The sequence below is a fragment of the Delphinapterus leucas genome, chromosome 5 (assembly GCF_059928025.1).
Source record: "Delphinapterus leucas isolate spDelLeu-1000000601 "Yukka" chromosome 5, BTC_Dleu_Yukka2, whole genome shotgun sequence".
Lineage (NCBI taxonomy): Eukaryota > Metazoa > Chordata > Mammalia > Artiodactyla > Monodontidae > Delphinapterus > Delphinapterus leucas.
The window spans coordinates 30031189-30051242 of record NC_143133.1 but is presented as its reverse complement, the minus strand read 5'-3'; the positions used below and the strand labels follow the sequence as shown (position 1 = coordinate 30051242).

The 20054-nt window shown below is 37.1% G+C and overlaps 1 protein-coding gene across 1 annotated transcript in view; it reads left to right on the top strand.

The window, feature by feature from the left end:
• Positions 1 to 2: 2 nt before the first annotated feature.
• The window catches only part of LRIT3 (leucine rich repeat, Ig-like and transmembrane domains 3), a 43673-nt gene continuing 23621 nt past the window's right edge, over positions 3 to 20054 (top strand). The window contains exons 1-2 of the mRNA XM_022567160.2: positions 3 to 5327; positions 8076 to 8548. Coding sequence (XP_022422868.2) covers positions 5212 to 5327; positions 8076 to 8548 — 589 coding nt within the window. The 5' untranslated portion in view covers positions 3 to 5211. The remainder of the gene's footprint in view (positions 5328 to 8075; positions 8549 to 20054) is intronic.

The window sequence follows — 20054 nt, the reverse complement described above, 5'->3', positions numbered from 1 at the left end:
TATGTTTGTGTTTTTTTCCTATCTTTTGTTTTATTGATGAAAAAATTAACCAATAGTCAGTGTAAGAAAGAAATGGAAAATTTTACTTGAGCCAACCTCAAGATTATATCCCAAGAGACAGTCTTTCAGAAAGCTCTGAGGACTGTTCCAAAGAGGTAAGGTGGGAGGCCAGTATATAGTGCAATCAAGTACACATCTCAGTAGAAGGTCACTGCTATAGCAAGGAATAGATATCTTAGTTAATGTTTTTAGTGCTTTTCTAAGTTTGGGAAGATGCAAAAAACTGGGTTCATAAAATTTTCTCCTGAAAATATCTAACTATGAGGGCTGGTTCAGCTAGTTTTCCCAGAGAACGAAGTGCCTTATCCTGATCTTCACCCTGAATTCCTTTCAGGGTGTCTTGTAGGTCCGTGACTGCAGTGCCTAATGACTTGATTCTTGTAGAACTGGATAGTGGGCAATATCTTTATTTTATAATCCCCTCCTTTTTGGTCATGATTTTGACCAAGGTTTGAGAGGCATTTCGTGACCAATTTGTCCCACTGTGCTAGGAATGCTCATTCCCAGTTCGAGTGAGGATTTTGTTGATAGGCCACTCAGTGTGCTATTACTGGACTAGGCCCTGTTAGCAGTAGCCAAAGCCTCTGGACCGCCTGTCTTACTAGTCTGCTATGGTCCAGGAACTGATTCCTTCTTGTTGCCTCTTTCCATATCTAGAGTTACACTGTTACAGTCATTGATCTTATTGTAGAACTATATATTTGGTCAATTGTTTTAAGTTGTCTAGTCATAATTATTTTTATCAGAGGTTCAGTCACACATTTAGTAATGCAAGAAACAATAATCTTATAAAATAGGCTCAATAATGAAAGGGTGCTTAACATCACTAATCATTAGAGAAATGCAAATCAAAACTACAATGAGGTACCACCTCGCACCAGTCAGAATGGCCATCATCAAAATATCTACAAGCAATAAGTGCTGGAGAGGGTGTGGAGAAAAGGGAACCCTCATGCACTGTTGGTAGGAATGTTAATTGATACAGCCACTATGGAGAACAGTATGGAGGGTCCTTAAAAAACTAAAAATAGTGTGATGAATTGGGAGATTGGGATTGACATATATACACTAATATGTATAAAATGGATAACTAATAAGAACCTGCTGTATAAAAAAATAAAATAAAATTCAAAACAAAAACAAAAACTAAAAATAGAACTACCATACGACCCCGCCATCCCACTACTGGGCATATACACTGAGAAAACCATAATTCAAAAAGAGTCATGTACCACAATGTTCATTGCAGCACTATTTACAATAGCTAGGACATGGAAGCAACCTAAGTGTCCATCAACAGATGAATGGATAAAGAAGATGTGGTGCATATATACGATGGAATATTACTCAGCCATAAAAAGAAATGAAATTGAGTTATTTGTAGTGAGGTGGATGGACCTAGGGTCTGTCATACAGAGTAAAGTAAGTCAGAAAGAGAAAAACAAATACCATATGCTAACACATATATATGGAAGCTAAAAAAAAAAAAAGGTTCTGAAGAACCTAGGGGCAGGACAGTAATAAAGACGCAGACGTAGAGAATGGACTTGAGGATATGGGGAGGGGGAAGTGTAAGCTGGGACGAAGTGAGAGAGTGGCATGGACTTATATATACTACCAAACGTAAAAGCTAGTGGGAAGCAGCCGCATAGCACAGGGAGATCAGCTCAGTGCTTTGTGACCACCTAGAGGGGTGGGATAGGGAGGGTGGGAGGGAGATGCAAGAGGGAGGGGATATGGGGATATAAGTATACGTATAGCCGATTCACTTTGTTATACAGCAGAAACTAACACAACAATGTAAAGCAATTATACTCCAATAAAGATGTTAGAAAAATAGGCTGAATATAAGTAATATAGCTAGTAACATTAGTAAGGTCATAAGTAAGTATTTAAGCTAAGAACTTCTACTAGGTGCCACCCAGTGTATCCCCAGGTCACCTGACCTAGTCTGTTCTGTACTAATCGTGGACCAATAGTGGACCCTTAAATTGCTTCCAATTCTTAGGTTTATGGATGAACCACTGGGAATATTTTAGTACAAATACTTTTTTTTGGAGGGTGGGATTATTCTGTTTCAGTGTTTCCTCAGGCTAGAATTACTAGATAAAAATATAGAAACAGTATTATTGTCGCTAGCTTGCTCTCTGGAAGGACTGAACTAATTTGCACTGCCACTGTCAGTGAATGAGTTCACTTTCCCCATCATATTCCTGCTAATAGTGCTGTATCAATTTTTTTAAACTATAAGCTATATATTATAACAAATTCATTTTATTTCATATTTCCTTAACTGCTAGTGAGGCTGTGTATCTTTGCATATTGTATTTTCTTATCTTTATTTTATTTTTTAAATTTGTCTCTTTAGCACCTTTGGCTGCATATAAAGGAAAATAAGGGCATTAGTCCTATATATATATATACAACTGTCTCTATATATTTGGAATCATAAACTGCCCTAATAATCTCTTAATTTATTTCCCCATCCTCTGCCTTTCTCCACTGCAATCAATGCATCAAGTTTATAACTAGAATAACTTTTTAAAAATAAAGTTCCAATCTCCCAAATCTTCAGCTCAAAAAATCTTCAGTCACCTGCCAAGTAAGTATAAATCTGTCAGTTGGACCTTCATGACCCTCTTCAACATGGTCCCACAGGGACTTTTCAGGCTTTTGTCTTTCCCCTTGGCCAAATTAAATGTTTAGTGTTCCCAGAGAGCTCTGAGTGTCTTTGTGCCACTAGCTCTTTGCTCGTCCTATCCCCTGTAGCTGAGCCATTTACAGAGAAAGCGCAATGAGGGTCTGAGCCCAAAGCCACAGAACCAGTATATGGCAGGGGCAATGTATGTAATATTGTTTAGAAATTGTTTCAGAGTTCCAATTTGCGAAGCCTTGGACTCATTTCCAGCAATAATCAAGGGGCAACTTTGCTTCAAGCATAAAGGACTTCAACATTGTAATTATATTTTAATACCACCTTAGTCAATTAATTTGCTTATATGAAAAGACTGGGAAGACCCAGCTTTGGTTACGTATCTCCGTCTAACCTCTTAGTTATTAATTTCTGATGTTTTATCTTTAAGCAGTTTTTCTATATTCTGTTTAACATATTTTGCTTCTATGTAGATCATAACATTCATGAAATTAATAATTCAGAAACCATTTTGGTCATTTGGTGATCAGAGCTCTATCCACCTGTCTGCCATTCCTTTCTCCTCCCCTGCTTGCAAGTGCACTTAGGGACACTACCAATCAACTGTGTCTCCATGCTGGGAAACCTTGAGGTTGCTTTTAAATCCCTTCTTCTCCTTCATCCCTTTATCTAGTCAGGCATTTTCCCCTCCTAGGCATTTCCGGAGGTTGCATTATCTTAGCTATGACCAGCAGGGCAGTCCAGGTTGCCGGCTTGTGGCTGCTCACCTAGACTATAACCACAGCCTCCCTCCCTCCTTGCTTTGCTCTATTTAAGCCTTTCCTCCACACAGACACCAGAGAAATCTATCTAAAATGGTAGTGTGCTGTGCCACTCCCTGGCTTAACGTTTACTGCTGCCTGTTGCCTACTGGCTGAGTGCAGGCTCCTTGACAGGGCATCTGAGACGACCTTTCATGACTTCATCTTTGCCCACCTCTCCAGCTTTATCTCCTCCCCTCTTTTTAAACCTCCTGCCTCAAATCATATGCTGGAACAACCTGAAATGCTTGTATTTCTCTAAGGACCACATGCTGTTTATTGCTTCCATCCCTTTGTTCCTTTTGTTATTCTGCTTGCAGTGCCTCTTTCCTGATTTTCCACTTAATACATCAGTATGCATCCTATAGGGGCAGCTCAGGTACACCCTCCCTAGGAAGGCTTTCCCCACCAATACTGTTGGTCTGGTGTTCTCTTGGGCTTCCTCACAAGTGTACTCTGTGCCTCTCTTTATCATGTGAGTTCCTTTTATGTAGTGATCATGTCTTATTCATCTTTGGACCCCTAGGACTTAGTTCAGTGCTTGGTACAGAGTAAATGCTCAGTAAATACCAGATGAATAAATGAATTGTGCATATCCTGAAAATCCACAGTATTTTATTTTGAGAAAATTCTTTTGACACTATTGTTTCTATATGTATCCTATTAGTTTTAAATAGTATTTTCCATAATATTCTTATATTTATAGAATTAATTTCCTTTTGAAAAAGTATTTTGGTTTAAAGGGGATGAAAAGAACCACCCCAAAAGAAGGTTAAATGCCCTATATATTTATTGCCTAAATCCTTGATTGACCCTGTGGATTCTCTATGTTATGTGTATGGAAGTAGTTTTTAAAATATTTAATTTAATTTTTATTTTCTGATAGAGCCTAATATATGCTAAAAACAGGACAGTTAAGCTTCAGATAAGGTTTGATTGCCCATAACTTGGGAAACTAACTTGGAATAAAATATATTCTTGAAAAAAGATAATGGCTTCACTAAAAAACTAAATGTGTTGGGATGAGCCTGCACTACACAGAAATGACCTGGGAGAACTGCACGATGCACTGTCACCGCAGTCTTAGTGCTGCCACGACAGTGATGGATTGAAGCATTTTGCCTAAAAAACTCTAGGTACTGGAATTTGTTTAGTTTGTTTTGGGGGCTAACCAGTATGTGGCAATATTGATTACTCTAAATCAATTTTATGTCATGTGCTTCTATCTCTAAAGCTAAATTTTATAAAACTAAATATTATTCATACTGTTAAAAAGCAAAAAGTAAAATTTGTCATGTTATAACATTCAAGTAATCTACAGTGTTTTCTAACATCTGCTAAGATATTGAGTTATTTTGAGCATGATGTGTATCTTCAAGGTGTAGTAACAATTACTTCTATAGGAAAGGGATTTAACAGGCATTTTCTTGTAAATCTAGATATGGACAACTATTGAAAATTTTCTGACGTGTTTGATGTTCATTTCCCTTAGAACATGTTACTTTGCTGAAACCAGATTCAAAGGCTAGGTTGATTGATCCCCTGCAAGATACACTTGAAGGTTAAGTAACTACAGATCTCATCTAATCCCATGTAATCTGCTGTTACTAAATGGCCGTTTGTATTCTTGGCACACCAGTTTCTGAATGCTTAGGATTTGGTTTTTACCTTTTGTCCAAATAACGTCTAAAAGGAACCATGCGTCTCTTTGCAAGTCTGTGCATTGCGCTTGGCTTTTTGGAAAGAGTGAGCTGTTCGTGTCCTTCACAGTGCACCTGTGATTATCATGGCAGAAATGACGGCATGAGATCAAGGTATGCTTCTCTCCTTGCTACTAAGTGTTCTAATGATTCTGAGGAAAAGGACTCAAACCAGATGGCCTTGTTTTTGAAGCAAATTGTTGATCAGAAATCAGAGAAGAGAAGATTTAATCTAGATAAGCTTTAACGTAATTGTGTTAATCCTGGTTGCCTGCTCCTTTATGTTTTCATTTTGAGCAGTTTAACTCCTTCAAAGCCCCTCAAATTATTTGAGACTCTCAGACACATTCCGTGTTAATAAAATATTCATTGCACTTGTATTCACAAAATGAACCTTGCAGGAGGTCAAACCACTGAAATGCGTGTGGCCAGTTCAACCTGATTATAGAAAGCACAAGAGGGCAGGGCCGATCAGAAGGTGTGTGACATGCCCAGATCATTTGCTTCCAGTGTTTTCCATTTCATTTTGAGGATTATTCATGGCAACTGGATAGACCTTAGGAAGCAGGAAGGACGATCACATGAGTGAAATTAGAGAGGTTCATAATCAGAATTTCTCCTTTTAAGGTATTGGAGTTTGAAAGAAATGGGTCAACACTTTGTGTTGCAGACACTGTGGGACCTTACAGAAGTTACTTAACCTCTGTGTTGCTTTAATATTTACTTGTGGAGTGAGAATAAGTATTTATTTACAATATGCACGAATCCTTTTAGATAGAAGTTAAATGCAAAACAGAATTCTTGTTGGCTAAACATAGTAAACCTTGATTTTTTTTGGAGAGGATATTAATAACAAAATCAGATTTTTTTGTGTGACTCGGTTGAAGTGAACAGTAAGCCTCTTAAAGTAATTTGTTAAAAGAATCGCTCAATTTATATCTTACAACTTTATACAAATAAATAATAACGCGTATTTTTGTGTAGTTTGTCTTGTTATTGTATAAAATTTACTAACTCTTGGTATCTCTTTGAGATAGTCACTAGGTGGTTAAAGACAGTGAGAAGAATGTAACAATTTAAAGACCTACTTGGCAAAAGTATGCTGCAGTTAATGACTCAGATCAGGCTACCTTTGAGAAAACAATCACAGAAATGTTTCCTTCTTCATGGTGGCCCCATTATTGATGGATTTTACAAAAATCATAGCATGTTATGCCTGACAAGAACTCCAGAAATAATCTAGTTTGACCACTGGCATTTTTAAATGAATAAACTAAATCATATAGAGACTAAATGGCTTGTCCGAGGCCACAGCACTGAGTTGCTGCAGTGACTGCCCGACAAAGACGCTAGGTCTTTTAGCTTCCAGTCCAGGCTTATCCTCCATTACAACACACTGGAACGCTGACTTAATGAGGAGAAGCTGGATCATTCTGGTATAAAGTAGCACTGAAATTTGTGATTCAGAATAGAGATGAAGAGTGAGAAGTGTACCTAGAGAATTCCAGTGATGCTATAGGCTCTTCTCCTAAAGTTAAAGAGAGATGATATGACCAGTACATTGCTTATGCCTCTTCCCTCTCTTTACATTATAGCCTGGCTTTAAAAATTCACTGATTTAATGTGATGTGTTTTACTGAATGGCCGTTTTATTATTATTATTTACTATATGTGTAATGTATTATAATTTAGATGATGCTTTGCAAAACTTTTTATTGTTCATTTTCAGCAATCCAGTGGGACTGAATATATAATGGGAGATAAATAGGTCTTTTTTTTCAGGTTTAAATGAATCTAAATTTTCTGATTTTTCATACTTTATACCCACACATGGGACAGGCTTGTTTTTCTATGCCTGTTTTACACGTGCCACTAAACAAGACCACAGTGTGACTTGCTCAAGGTCACTTAAATTAGTGAGTGGTAAAAAAAAAATAAACTTGCAGTTCCTGGTTTATTCCTTAGGCTGAAAGCAATGCACGGGTCACATTGTTAAAATAGGGCTCCATTTTAATCATCTAGTATGAACACTTGCTGTTTCCTTTCCCTTCCTACCTTCCTTCCATTTTTTCTTCCTTCCTCTTGTGCTCTTCTTTAAAAGGATCAATTTATAACTTCAGTAGGGGATTCTTTTAAAATGGGCCATTTCCTGAAGAGGTTAAGAGTGTGCACTTTGGAGCTGGACAGTTGTGGGTCTGAAAGGTTGTTGTGTAACCACTAGCTCTGTGATCCTGGGAAGTTACCTAATGTTGATGGGCCTCATTTATTGTATCTGTAAAAATGAGATTGAAAATAATAATAGCAAATACCCATTAAGTGCTTATTATGTGCCAGGAAGGTGTAAAATTTTCCATCCATTTCAATTAATCATCATAACAGCACCATGTGGGAAAATGAGAGATTGGTGAAGTGAGAGAATGAGAATGAGAGATTGGTGAAGTGGCTTTCCATGGCCACAAAGGAGGTGATAGAGCTTAGATTCAAACCAAGATCAGCCTGACTCTAGAGCTGGTGCCTTTACCTATTACCCAATATTCAACTCATTGGGCTGTTGTGATGGTTAAATACAGGGATAGATGTGATGTGTATTGTACAGGCCTGACACCTAAAGAGCTCAGGTTGAATCACATGAAACTGCTGATATTTGATTGTTTTTAACCTACAAAAATGACCATTTCATATAGTTCAACCTAGAAGAAGGTGATGATATTGGAAAATTATTAATGAACAGTTTAGCCAGGCTGAATAGATATTTTGTGCAAACCAGTAGGGAATGAAAAATTCAATGCTTGTTTCAAGTAAGTATTATTTTTTTCAAATGAGTCTCAGAACACGTTTTCTTCCATTGCTCTGTGACACTAGGTCTGTGCTATGCAGTGACCTGGATATGAACGAGGTACCTACAAACTTCCCCGTGGACACTGTGAAGCTTCGCATAGAGAAGACCGTTGTCCATAGGATCCCCGCCGAGGCCTTCTACTACCTGGTGGAGCTCCAGTACCTCTGGTTGACCTATAATTCTGTGGCCAGCCTTGACACCAGCAGCTTTTACAACCTAAAGCAGCTGCATGAGTTGCGCTTGGATGGAAATTCTCTGGCTGCTTTCCCTTGGACATCTCTGAGGGACATGCCTCGTCTGAGGACCCTGGATTTGCACAATAACAGAATAACCAGTGTGCCAAACGAGGCGGTCACGTATCTGAAGAACCTTGCCTACTTGGATTTATCAAGCAACAGATTAACCACACTGCCGCCAGATTTCCTGGAGAGCTGGTCCCACTTAGTTACAACATCATCCAGAAGCCTGGACCTTTCAGCAAGAAGAATTATTCTTGGTAAGCTCACAGCCTCTGGGCTTCTCAGATCCAGATAATTTGCTCTGTATACCTTCAGTTGTGCAGTATTTTCATGTCTATTGAATTTGTTGTTTTACTCTATACTTGCACTTTTGATGGAATAGTAGTTTATCATTTGATCTAGGTCAGTTTACCCATCTGCCCTGTGTAAGGTGTAATGGCTCTGTTTGTGTCTGTGCACGAGTGCGCATGTATTTGTGTGTGCGTGTATGCATCCATGTGTGTGGAGTGAGGGCAGCAGTGTATGTTTGTGTGTGTTAGGGGAGGGAGGGGAATTGGCCTCATAAACTGAGAGACTAATGCTGCTCTTAGAGAACCTGGAGAAGAGTGACAAAATCTACCAACCTGCACTGATTCTCGTGAGCACACCAGTGCTCCATACTCTGCCACAACCAACCTTTTGCTCTGGTCTCTTTTCAACCCTTCATCAGGCTCTTCAGGAGTGGGAGAAGGGCATCTGCATCTTTATGAGGCAGCAGTGGTTTAATTGGTTTAATTAGTTAGGAAGTGTATCTTCCAAATATTCTTAATTTAAAAAGAACTAGTCTAGACACCAGTTATTTTACTGGCCCTAAATGGGTATCCTAATGGGTCTGGTCTCTTAGTTTAGCTGTGATTAGTTTTGTGTATTTTGATCCTAACTTCTTTTAGGTTCTATGGGTATTTGCCTTGAATTTTAACATGTAAGGTCCTTCTAGCAAACCCTTCTCTCTTTTTTGTGTGTCTTCCCACAGTGCTTTGCACGGTGCTCTGCACATGGTGAATGCCCAGTAAATGTGGTTGCCCGATTGAAATCAATGAACTGAGACCCTTCTCAGCGGTATCTGTGGGCAGTGAGGCCTTTTCCACTTTTGTATGAGACACAAGCCTGAGGCTTTGACCAAGCAGTTTGATTTGCTAAAGTTTTGTTCACCCAATAAGGCTGTGTTGTTATTTCACAAGTTATGTCCATCATGGCTGCAGAAGAGGTTATAGTTCTCAGAAGGATGAAAGAAGTTCTGAGTGTTTGGCCAGTGACATGACTTATAAGACTTTGGAATGAGAAGCAACTAGATGTTAAGAAATTGTCCCAGAAATTCCTACCAATATCACTTGCCAAATATTTGCTGAAATAAAGAATAAATAAAATACAAGATAAATTTGAGATGTTTTTGATAAAAAGAAAAGTACTACGTATTTTATAATAACCATAAGTGGAGTATAACCTTTAAAAATTTTGAATCACTATATTGTACACCTGTAACTTATATAATACTGTACCTTAACTATACTTCCATAAAAAATTTTCTAACTGAAAAAAAGAGAAAGCACTGTGACAACACTTAAATTGCTTTAGCATTACTTTTGTTGAAATGTATATGCATTTTAGTACTTATGAAACTAAAACTATGAATAATAAGAACCAGATAGAGAAAAGGTCAAAGAAATTTTTCTTACACAGCTATTTCATCTTTTTCCCACTATCTATCTAGTCCTTCAAACATTTTTGATTAGAAAATAAAAGAGGTATTGTAGGATGGGTTAGAGAAAAAAATTAGTTTAATTTAACAATAGTTGTGGAGTCCTTAAAATATGTACTCTAATAGGAACTATGCAAACCCATACTAAAGTATATGTTTACTTTATTCTAGTCACTAATTTAATCCTTATGAGTAAGACTAATGGTTAGAAATTTTCTTAACTTAAACATTGAGATTTTATTTCTCTACATATTTTTAAAAGTTTCTTTGGATGCAATTCTTGGTTCTAATAAAATTACCCAATGGAGACATATAGAAAATAAAATCAAATTACTAAATTGCTATTAATAGCTCTCTAATGATTAGTTCCTAATATTAATATAAATAAATAATTTATAGAACATTAATATTTTTCACTTGTGAGTTAAATCTGAATGAGAACTTAGGGATCAAATGGGAAAGGGTTATGAAATTTCATTGTCCATGGAGATAAACAGCTTTATGTTTTAGATTCTTTTTAAAAAATTATATGTTTCAGGTGTACAGCATTATAATTCGACATCTGTATACTCTATGAAGTGATTACCACCACAAGTCTAGTTACCATCCATTACTGTACAATCGACCCCCTTCATCCATTTTGCCAACCCACCCCCCCTGTTCCCCTCACCCGTTGGTAACCACTAATATGATCTCAGTATCTATGAGTTTATTTTTCTTTTATTTTGTTTGTTTGTTTGTTTTTTAATTCCACATATGAAATGATACAGTATTTTTCTCTGTCTGGCTTATTTCACTTAGCATAATACCATCAAAGTCCATCCATGTTGTCAAAAATGGCAGAATTTCATTCTTTGTTATGGCTAAATAGTGTTCCATTGTATGTATATATACCACATCTTCTTTATCCATTCATCCATTGTTGGACATTGGGTTGTTTCCATATCTTGGCCATTGTAAATAATGCTGCAATGAACATAGAGTGCATATATCTTTTTGAATTAGTGTTTTTGCATTCTTTGGATAATACCCAGAAGTGGAATAGCTGGGTCATATGCTAGTTCTGTTCTTAATTTTTTGAGGAATCTTCATACTGTTTTCCATGTCGGCTGTACCAATTTACAGTCCCACCAACAGGGTATGAGGGTTCCCTTTTCTCCACATCCTCTCCAACATTTGTTACTTCTTGTCTTTTCGATAATAGCCGTTCTCATAGGTGTGAGGTGGTATCTCATTGTGGTTTTGGTTTGCATTTCCCTAATAATTAGTGATACTGAACATCTTTTCATGTGCCTGTTAGCTATCTCTGTGTCTTCTTTGGAAAAAATGTCTATTCAGATCCTCTGCTCATTTTTTAATCAGGTTGTTTATTTGTTTTTGTTGTTGAGTTGTATGACTTCTTTATGTATTTTGGAGATTAACCACTTATCGGATATATGATTTGCAAGTATCTTCTCCCATTCAGTAGGTTGCCTTTTTGTTTTGATGATGGTTTCTTTTGCTGTGCAGAAGCTTTTTAGTTTAGTTCCGTTGGTTTATTTCTCTTTTTGTTTCCGTTGCCTTTGGAGTCAGATCTACAAAAACATCACTTAGACCAATGTCAGTGAGGTTACCACCTATGTTTTCTTCTAGGAATTTTATGGTTTCAAGTCTTACATTCAAGTCTTTAATCCATTTTGAGTTAATTTTTGTGTACAGTGTAAGATAGTAGTCTAGTTTCATTCTTTTGCATGCGGCTGTCCAGTCTTCCCAACTCCATTTATTGAAGACTGTCCTTTCTCCTTTGTATGTTCTTTACTCCTTTGTTGTAAATTAATTGTCCACATGTATGTGGGTTTATTTCTGGGCTCTCAATTCTGTTCCATTGATCTTCATGCCTGTTTTTGTGCTAGTACTATATTCTTTTGATTACTATAGCTTTGTAGTATTGTTTGAAATCAGGGATCATAATACCTCCAGCTTTGTTCTTTCTCAAGATTGTTCTGGCTATTTGGGATCCTCTGTGTTTCCATACAAATTTTAGAATTATTTGTTGTAGTTCTGTGAGCTATGCCATTGGAATTTTGATTAGATTGCATTGAATCTATAGATTGCTTTGGGTAGTATAGACATTTTAATAATACTAATTCTTCCAGTCCATGAGCACAGGATATCTTTCTATTTATTTGTATCATCCTCAATTTATTTCTTTAGTGTCTTACAGTTTTCAGTGTACAGGTCTTTCACCTTCTCAGTTAAGTTTATTTCTAGGTATTTTATTCTTTTTGATGCAATTGTAAATGGGATTGTTTTCTTAATTTTTCTTTCTGATAGTTTGTTATTAGTGTATAGAAATGCACAGATTTCTGTATATTGACTTAGTGTCATGTGACTTTATTGAATTATTTGTTCTTTTTTTGGTGGTTCTTTAGCGTTTTCTATATATAGTATCATGTCATCTGCAAATAGTGATAGTTTTGCTTCTTCCTTTTTAGATTTGAATGCCTTTTATTTATTTATTTATTTCCTTTTTTTTCCCTAATTGCTGTGGCTAGGACTTCCAATATGGTGTTGAACAAAAGTGGTGAGAGTGAGCATCCTTGAATTGTTCCTAATCTTAGAGGAAAATATTTCAGCTTTTCATCGTTGGGTATGATGTTGACTGCCCGTTTGTCATATATGGATTTTATTATGTTGAGGTACCTTCCCTCTATACCCATTTTGTTGAGAGTTTTTATCATAAATGGATGTTGAATTTTGTCAGAAGTTTTTTCTGCATCTTTTGAGATGATCATGTGACTTTTATCCTTCATTTTGTTGGATACATTGTTATGTAATCATTGATTAATTTGTGGATGTTGAACCATCCTTGCATCCCTGGAATAAATCCCACTTGATTATGGTGTACGATCCTTTTAATGTATTGTTGGATTTGGTTTGCTAATATTTTGTTGAGGAAGGGTTCAGATTCTTTAAAAACTAATGTGAAAATACTTTTAGTGTAACATTAAATTTATGTAATTGTATATAAAGCATGATCACTATTTTAAAATTTGCAAAGAAAAAGTCTGAAAAGTTACAATAATTGGTTAACTATTCTCTTTGATACCTTTTTTCTTTTCTGTATTTTCAAAGTGTTGTGCAATGATCATGCATTACTTTTTTAATCATGATAATAAATAACAAAAGATATTTTGAAACATGTCCAGCCATGTGTGGCAGCTGACCTTAGCAAAGTCATGACTACTACGTAACAAAAGGGGAAAAGAAGTGCTACCCTCTCAAAAGAAGACTAGTTCATGTGTGTGAATGACACACAGAAAACTCAGTTTTCACATCTGGAAAATGGAGATGACAGGATTTATTCCGTCTTGCTAATAGGAATGTAATAAAATGTTGAGTTTATGTGATAGTTCTTTAGAATATAAAGTGGACAGTCTCTGAGGCTATGATTTTAGATCAACAACAATCCATAGCAGCTGTGACTGAGATGTGAGTGTCTTATAAAGAAAGATTTTTCTAGTTTGGCTTTTTTGTTATTTTTAACTATATTTGAGTCTTCCAATTTCATCATTAAAATATGGTAATAAGAACCAGCTCTAGATTTTCTAGAACTCCAGTGTTTAACTGTAGCAATTATATATTTCCAGGTACCCTGTAGAATTTACCTTTGTACTATTATAATGGGATACATTCTGTTTCCATTTCATTTTTATTGCCCTATGTTTATTGCTGTTAACAGATTCTATTTGTAATAATAAATAGTAATAGCTAATATTGATGGAATGCTTACTCATGGCCAAAAAGTTTATGGATATAACTTCTTCTAGTCTCACTCCATGGTAAATACCATTTCATCCCCATTTTATAGATGAAGAAATGAGGCACAAGTTAAAACACTTGCCCAAAGTCACTTATCACATAGTGATGGAGCTGGGGTTTGAATACAAGCCATGTGGCTCTAGAACCCATGCTCTTCCCCACTCCTTTGTAATGCAAGGTATGTAATAATACTAGAGTTATGTTCCTCATATATCTTATTTTACTGATCTCTTTAAATCATTATTTAATAAAAAATAATTTAGGGAGAGGCTTTTCAATTACTTCCTCTCTCTTCTGTGTGAATAAAAATATCAACCTAATAAAATTGTCCTTTAATGTATCTGTAAAAATGTAAACTAGTGTCCTGTAAATGAACATTTAAATTAACTGTGAAACTAGAGTATTGATTTGCAATACAGGTAAATTTCCATGGCCTCTTTTTCAAGAATAAGGACATATTTACACAGGCAAACTGCAAGGCCTATCACTGTTTATCTTGGAGGAAAAAACCTGCAGTAGCAGAGAGTATAAAATGTTTTTTTGGTCCTTTTTATTGGTACAAATTTGCTCCATTGTAAAAGAGCTCTTCTGTTCAGAAAGGGGTTTGCCAAAAGGGCAGTGGTGGCTCTGAGTATTCCCACAGAATTCTGTAAAATGGCATTGTTTTAGTTCGACGAATACTTCTCAGTCTCTGTTGGTGTGCCTGCTGTTTCCTAGGCATGGGGGAAACAAATTCACACAGTTAAGGCTTACTTCTTGCTAGACATTCTTCTGAGGACTGCCTGGCATTATCTCAGCCTTTAGGACAACCCCATGAAATGGGTCTGTAATTGTCATAACCTTCTTTTTCCAGCTGGTAAAGAGGCAGAGTCAGCTTCAACTTCACAGTCCATCTCCAGAGACATCACTCTTTTATTTAAAAAAATTTTTTTAAACATTTAATATAATTTTATTTTTTTGCCATGCCACGCAGCTTATGGGATCTCAGTTCCCTGACCAGGGGTTGAACCCAGGCCACAGCAGTGAAAGCCTGGAATCCTAACCAGTAGGCCACCAGGGAATTCCTTAAATTTCTTTTAAATTGAGGAATTGAAGTATCATTTGCATACAGTGGATTTTAAGTGTACAATTTGGTAAATGATGATAAACATATACCTGCACAAAATGCACACCCTCATCAAGATACAGCAGCGGTCCCCAATCTTTTTGGCAGCAGGGACCAGTTTCATGGAAGACAATTTTCCCATGAATGTAGGGTGGGGGTGGGGGATGGTTCAGGAGGTAATGAGAGCGATGGAGAGCGATGGGGAGCGGCAGATGAAGCTTTGCTCGCTTGCCCACTGCTCGCCTCCTGCTGTGCAGCCCAGTTCCTAACAGGCCGCGGACTGGTATCAGTCCATGGCCTGGAGGCTGGGGACTCTTTTTTTTTTTAAAGAAGATGTTGGGGGTAGGAGTTTATTAATTAATTAATTTATTTTTGCTGTGTTGGGTCTTCGTTTCTGTGCGAGGGCTTTCTCTAGTTGTGGCAAGAGGGGGCCACTCTTCATCACGGTGCCCAGGCCTCTCACTCTCGCAGCCTCTCTTGCTGCGGAGCACAGGCTCCAGACGCGCAAGCTCAGTAGTTGTGGCTCACGGGCCTAATTGCTCTGTGGCATGTGGGATCCTCCCAGACCAGGGCTCGAGCCTGTGTCTCCTGCATTAGCAGGCAGATTCTCAACGACTGCGCCACCAGGGAAGCCCGGGGACTCTTGATATACAGAATATTTTCATCACCCCGGAAAGTTCCTCTGTGCCCCTTCTCAGTCAATTTCCCCCCACCCCAGGAAACTACTATTTTTACTTCTATTACCATAGGTTAATTTTGCCTGCCCTAGAATTTCATGTAACTGGAATCATTTAAGAGACACTCTTGTGCCTGGCTTCTTTCACTCAGCATTATGTTTTTGAGATTCATCCATGTTGTTGCATGTATCGGTAGTTACTTATTGCTGAGTCATATTCAATTGTATGATTGTACCAATTGTTCATCTTTTCTCCTGTTGTTGAACACATGAGCTGTTTCCAGTTTTTAGCTATTACGAATTAAGCTGCTATTAACATTTTTGTGCATAGCTTTTTGTAGCATATGTTCTCATTTCTCTTGGATAAATTCCTAGGATTGAAGTTGTTAGGTCATAGGATGGCTATATATGTAACATTTTAAGAAACTGCCAGGGACTTCCCTGGTGGCGCAGTCGTTAAGAATCCGCCTGCCAATGCAGGGGACATGGGTTTCATTCCTGGTCTGGGAAGATCTCACATGCTGCGGAGCAGCTATGCCTGTGTGCCACAACTACTGAGCCTGTGCTCTAGGGCCCGTGAGCCACAAGTACTGAGCCTGTGTGCCACAGCTACTGAAGCCTGTGCGCCTAGAGCCCATGCTCCGCAACAAGAGAAGCCACTGCAATGAGAAGCCCACGCACCAAAACGAAGAGTAGCCCCAGCTCGCCGCAACTAGAGAAAGCCCACGCTCAGCAACGGAGACCCAACGAAGCCAAAAATAAATAAATAAATAAAATAAACAACAGACATTTATTAAAAAAAAAAAGAAACTACCAGTATTCCAAAGAGGTTATACTGTTTTACACTCCCACTAACACAGTCTGCTTGCCCCATATCCTTACCAACGCTTGATGTCAGTCTTTCTCATTCAGTCATTCTTGGGAGTAGATACGTCAGGGAGTGGAATCACATTATCATTTTAATTTGCATTCCCCTGATAAGTAATGGTATTGACAGTTTATATTTGCTTATTGTCCATTGGTATATTTCTTTATAATTTTTTAATGTTGTTTTTTTATTATTGAATATGAGTCTTTTATCAGTTGTATGCATTATGAATATTTTCTCAAGTCTGGGACTTGTCTATTCATTTTCTTCATGGTGTCTTTGGTAAGAAAGTTTCAATTTCTTTTTTTTTTTAATAGATCTTTTTTGGAGTATAATTGCTTCACAATACTGTATTCGTTTCTGTTGTACATCAAAGTGAATCAGCCATATGCATACATACGTCCTCGTATCCCCTCCCTCCTGAGCCTGCCTCCCATCCTCCCTATCCCACCCTTCTAGGTCATCGCAAAACACCGAGCTGATCTCCCTGTGCTATGTTGCTGCTTCCCACTAGCTATCTATTTTACATTTGGTAGTGTATATATGTCGATGCTACTCTCACTTCGCCCCAGCTTCCCCCTCCCACCCTGTGTCCTCAAGTCCATTCTCTATGTCTACATCTTTATTCCTGCCCTGCAAGTAGGTTCATCAGTGCCATTTTTTTTTAGATTCCATATATATGTGTTAGTATACAGTATTTTTTTTTCCTCTTTCTGACTTACTTCACTCTGTATGACAGACTCTAGGTCCATTCACCTCACTACAAGTAACTCAATTTCGTTTCTTTTTATGGCTGAGTAATATTCCATTGTATATATGTGCCACATCTTCATTATCCATTCATCGGTCGATGGACACTTAGGTTGCTTCCATGTCCTGGCTATTGTAAATAGAGCAGCAATGAACATTGTGGTACATGACTTTTTTTTGAATTATGGTTTTCTCAGGGTATATGCCCAGTAGTGGGATTGCTGGATTGAATGGTAGTTCTATTTTTAGTTTTTTAAGGACCCTCCATACTGTTCTCCATAGTGGCTGTATCAATTTACATTCCCACCAACAGTTCAAGAGGGTTCCCTTTTCTCCATACCCTCTCCAGCATTTATTGTTTGTAGATTTTCTGCCCATTTTTTAACTGGATTGTTTGTTTTTTTGATATTGAGCTCCATGAGCTGTTTGTATATTTTGGAGATTAATCCTTTGTCTCTTGTTTCATTTGCAAATATTTTCTCCCATTCTGAGGTTTGTCTTTTTTGTCTTGTTTATGGTTTCCTTTGCTGTTAAGTCCCATTTGTTTATTTTTGTTTTTATTTCCATTACTCTAGGAGGTGGGTCAAAAAAGATCTTGCTGTGGTTTACGTCAAAGAGTGTTTTTCCTATGTTTTTCTCTAAGAGTTTGATAGTGTCTTGTCTTACATTTAAGTCTTTAATCTATTTGGAGTTTATTTTTGTGTATGGTGTTAGGGAGTGTTCTAATTTCATTCTTTTACATGTGGCTGTCCAGTTTTCTCAGCATCACTTATTAAAGAGACTGTCTTTACTCCATTGTATGTTCTTGCCTCCTTTGTCATAAATTAGGTGCCCATTTGTGTGTGGGTTTATCTCTGGGCTTTCTATCCTGTACCATTGATCTATATTTCTGTTTTTGTGCCAGTATCATACTGTCTTGATTACTGTAGCTTTGTGGTATTGTTTGAAGTCAGGGAGCCTTATTCCTCCAACTCTGTTTTTCTTTCTCAAGATTGCTTTGGCTATTCGGGGTCTTTTGTGTTTCCATATGAATTGTAAAAATTTTTTGCTCTAATTCTGTGAAGAATGCCATTGGTAGTTTGATAGGAATTGCATTGAATCTGTAGATTGCTTTGGGTAGTATAGTCATTTTCACATTATTGATTCTTCCAATCCAAGAACATGGTATAATCTCTCCATCTGTTTCTGTCATCTTTGATTTCTTTCATCAGTTTTTTATAGTTTTCTGAGTACAAGTCTTTCACCTCCTTAGGCAGGTTTATTCCTAGGTATCTTATTCTTTTCGTTGCAATGGTAAATGTGAGTGTTTCCTTAATTTCTCTTTCTGATTTTTCATTGTTGATGTATAGGAATGCCAGAGATTTCTGTGCATTAATTTTGTATCCTGCAACCTTACCAAATTCACTGATTAGTTCTAGTAGTTTTCTGGTGGCATCTTTAGGATTTTCTATGTATAGCATCATGTCATCTGCAAACAGTGATAGTTTTACTTCTTTTCCAATTTGTATTCCTTTTATTTCTTTTTCTTCTCTGATTGCCTTGACTAGGACTTCAAAAACTAGGTTGAATAAGAGTGGCAAAAGTGGACATCCTTGTCTTATTCCTGATCTTAGTGGAAATGATTTCAGTTTTTCACCATTGAGAATGATGTTTGCTGTGGGTTTGTCATATATGGTCTTTATTCTGTTGCGGTAGGTTCCCTCTATGCCCATTTTCTGGAGAGTTTTTATCATAAATTGGTGTTAAATTTGGCAAAAGCCTTTTCTGCATATATTGAGATGATCATATGGCTTTTATTCCTTAATTTGTTAATGTGCTGTATCACATTGATTGATTTGCATATATTGAAGAATTCTTGCAACCCTGGGGTAAATCCCTCTTGATCATGCTGTATGATCCTTGTAATGTGCTGTTGGATTCCGTTTGCTAGTATTTTGTTCAGGATTTTTGCATCTATGTTCATCAGTGATATTGGTCTATAATTTTCTTTTTTTGTGATATCTTTTTCTGGTTTTGGTATCAGGGTGATGGTGGCTTCATAGAATGAATTTGGGAGTGTTTCTCCCTCTGCAATTTTTTGGAAGAGTTTGAGAAGGATCAGTGTTAGCTCTTCTCTAAATGTTTGATAGAATTCACCTGTGAAGCCATCTGGTCCTGGACTTCTTTTTGTTGGAAGATTTTTAATTACGGTTTCAATTTCATTACTTGTGATAAGTCTGTTTATATTTTCTAATTTTTCCTGGCTCAGTCTTGGAAAATTGTACCTTTCCAAGAATTTGTCCATTTCTTTGCGGTTGTCCATTTTATTGGCATAGAGTTGTTTGTAGTAGTCTCTTACAATTCTTTGTATTTCTGCAGTGTCAGTTGTGATTTCTCCTTTTTCGTTTCTAATTGTATTGATTTGTGTCCTCTCCCTTCTTTTCTTGTTGAGTTTGGCTTAGGGTTTATCAATTTTGTCTATCTTCTCAAAGAACCAGCTTTTAGTTTTATTGATCTTTGCTATTGTTTTCTTTGTTTCTATTTCATTTATTTCTGCTCTGATCTTTATGATTTCTGTCCTTCTAACTTTGGGCTTTCTTTGTTCTTCTTTCTCTAGTTGTTTTAAGTGTAGGGTTAGATTGTTTATTTGAGATTTTTCTTGTTTCTTTTTTTTTTTTCAACTAATTTATTTAATTTATTTATATGTGGCTGCATTGGGTCTTCGTTGCTGTGCACGGGCTTTCTCTAGTTGTGGCGAGCGGCGGCTACTCTTTCTTGTGGTGCATGGGCTTCTCATTGCGGTAGCTTCTCTTGTTGTGGAGCATGGGCTCTAGGTGCACGGGCTT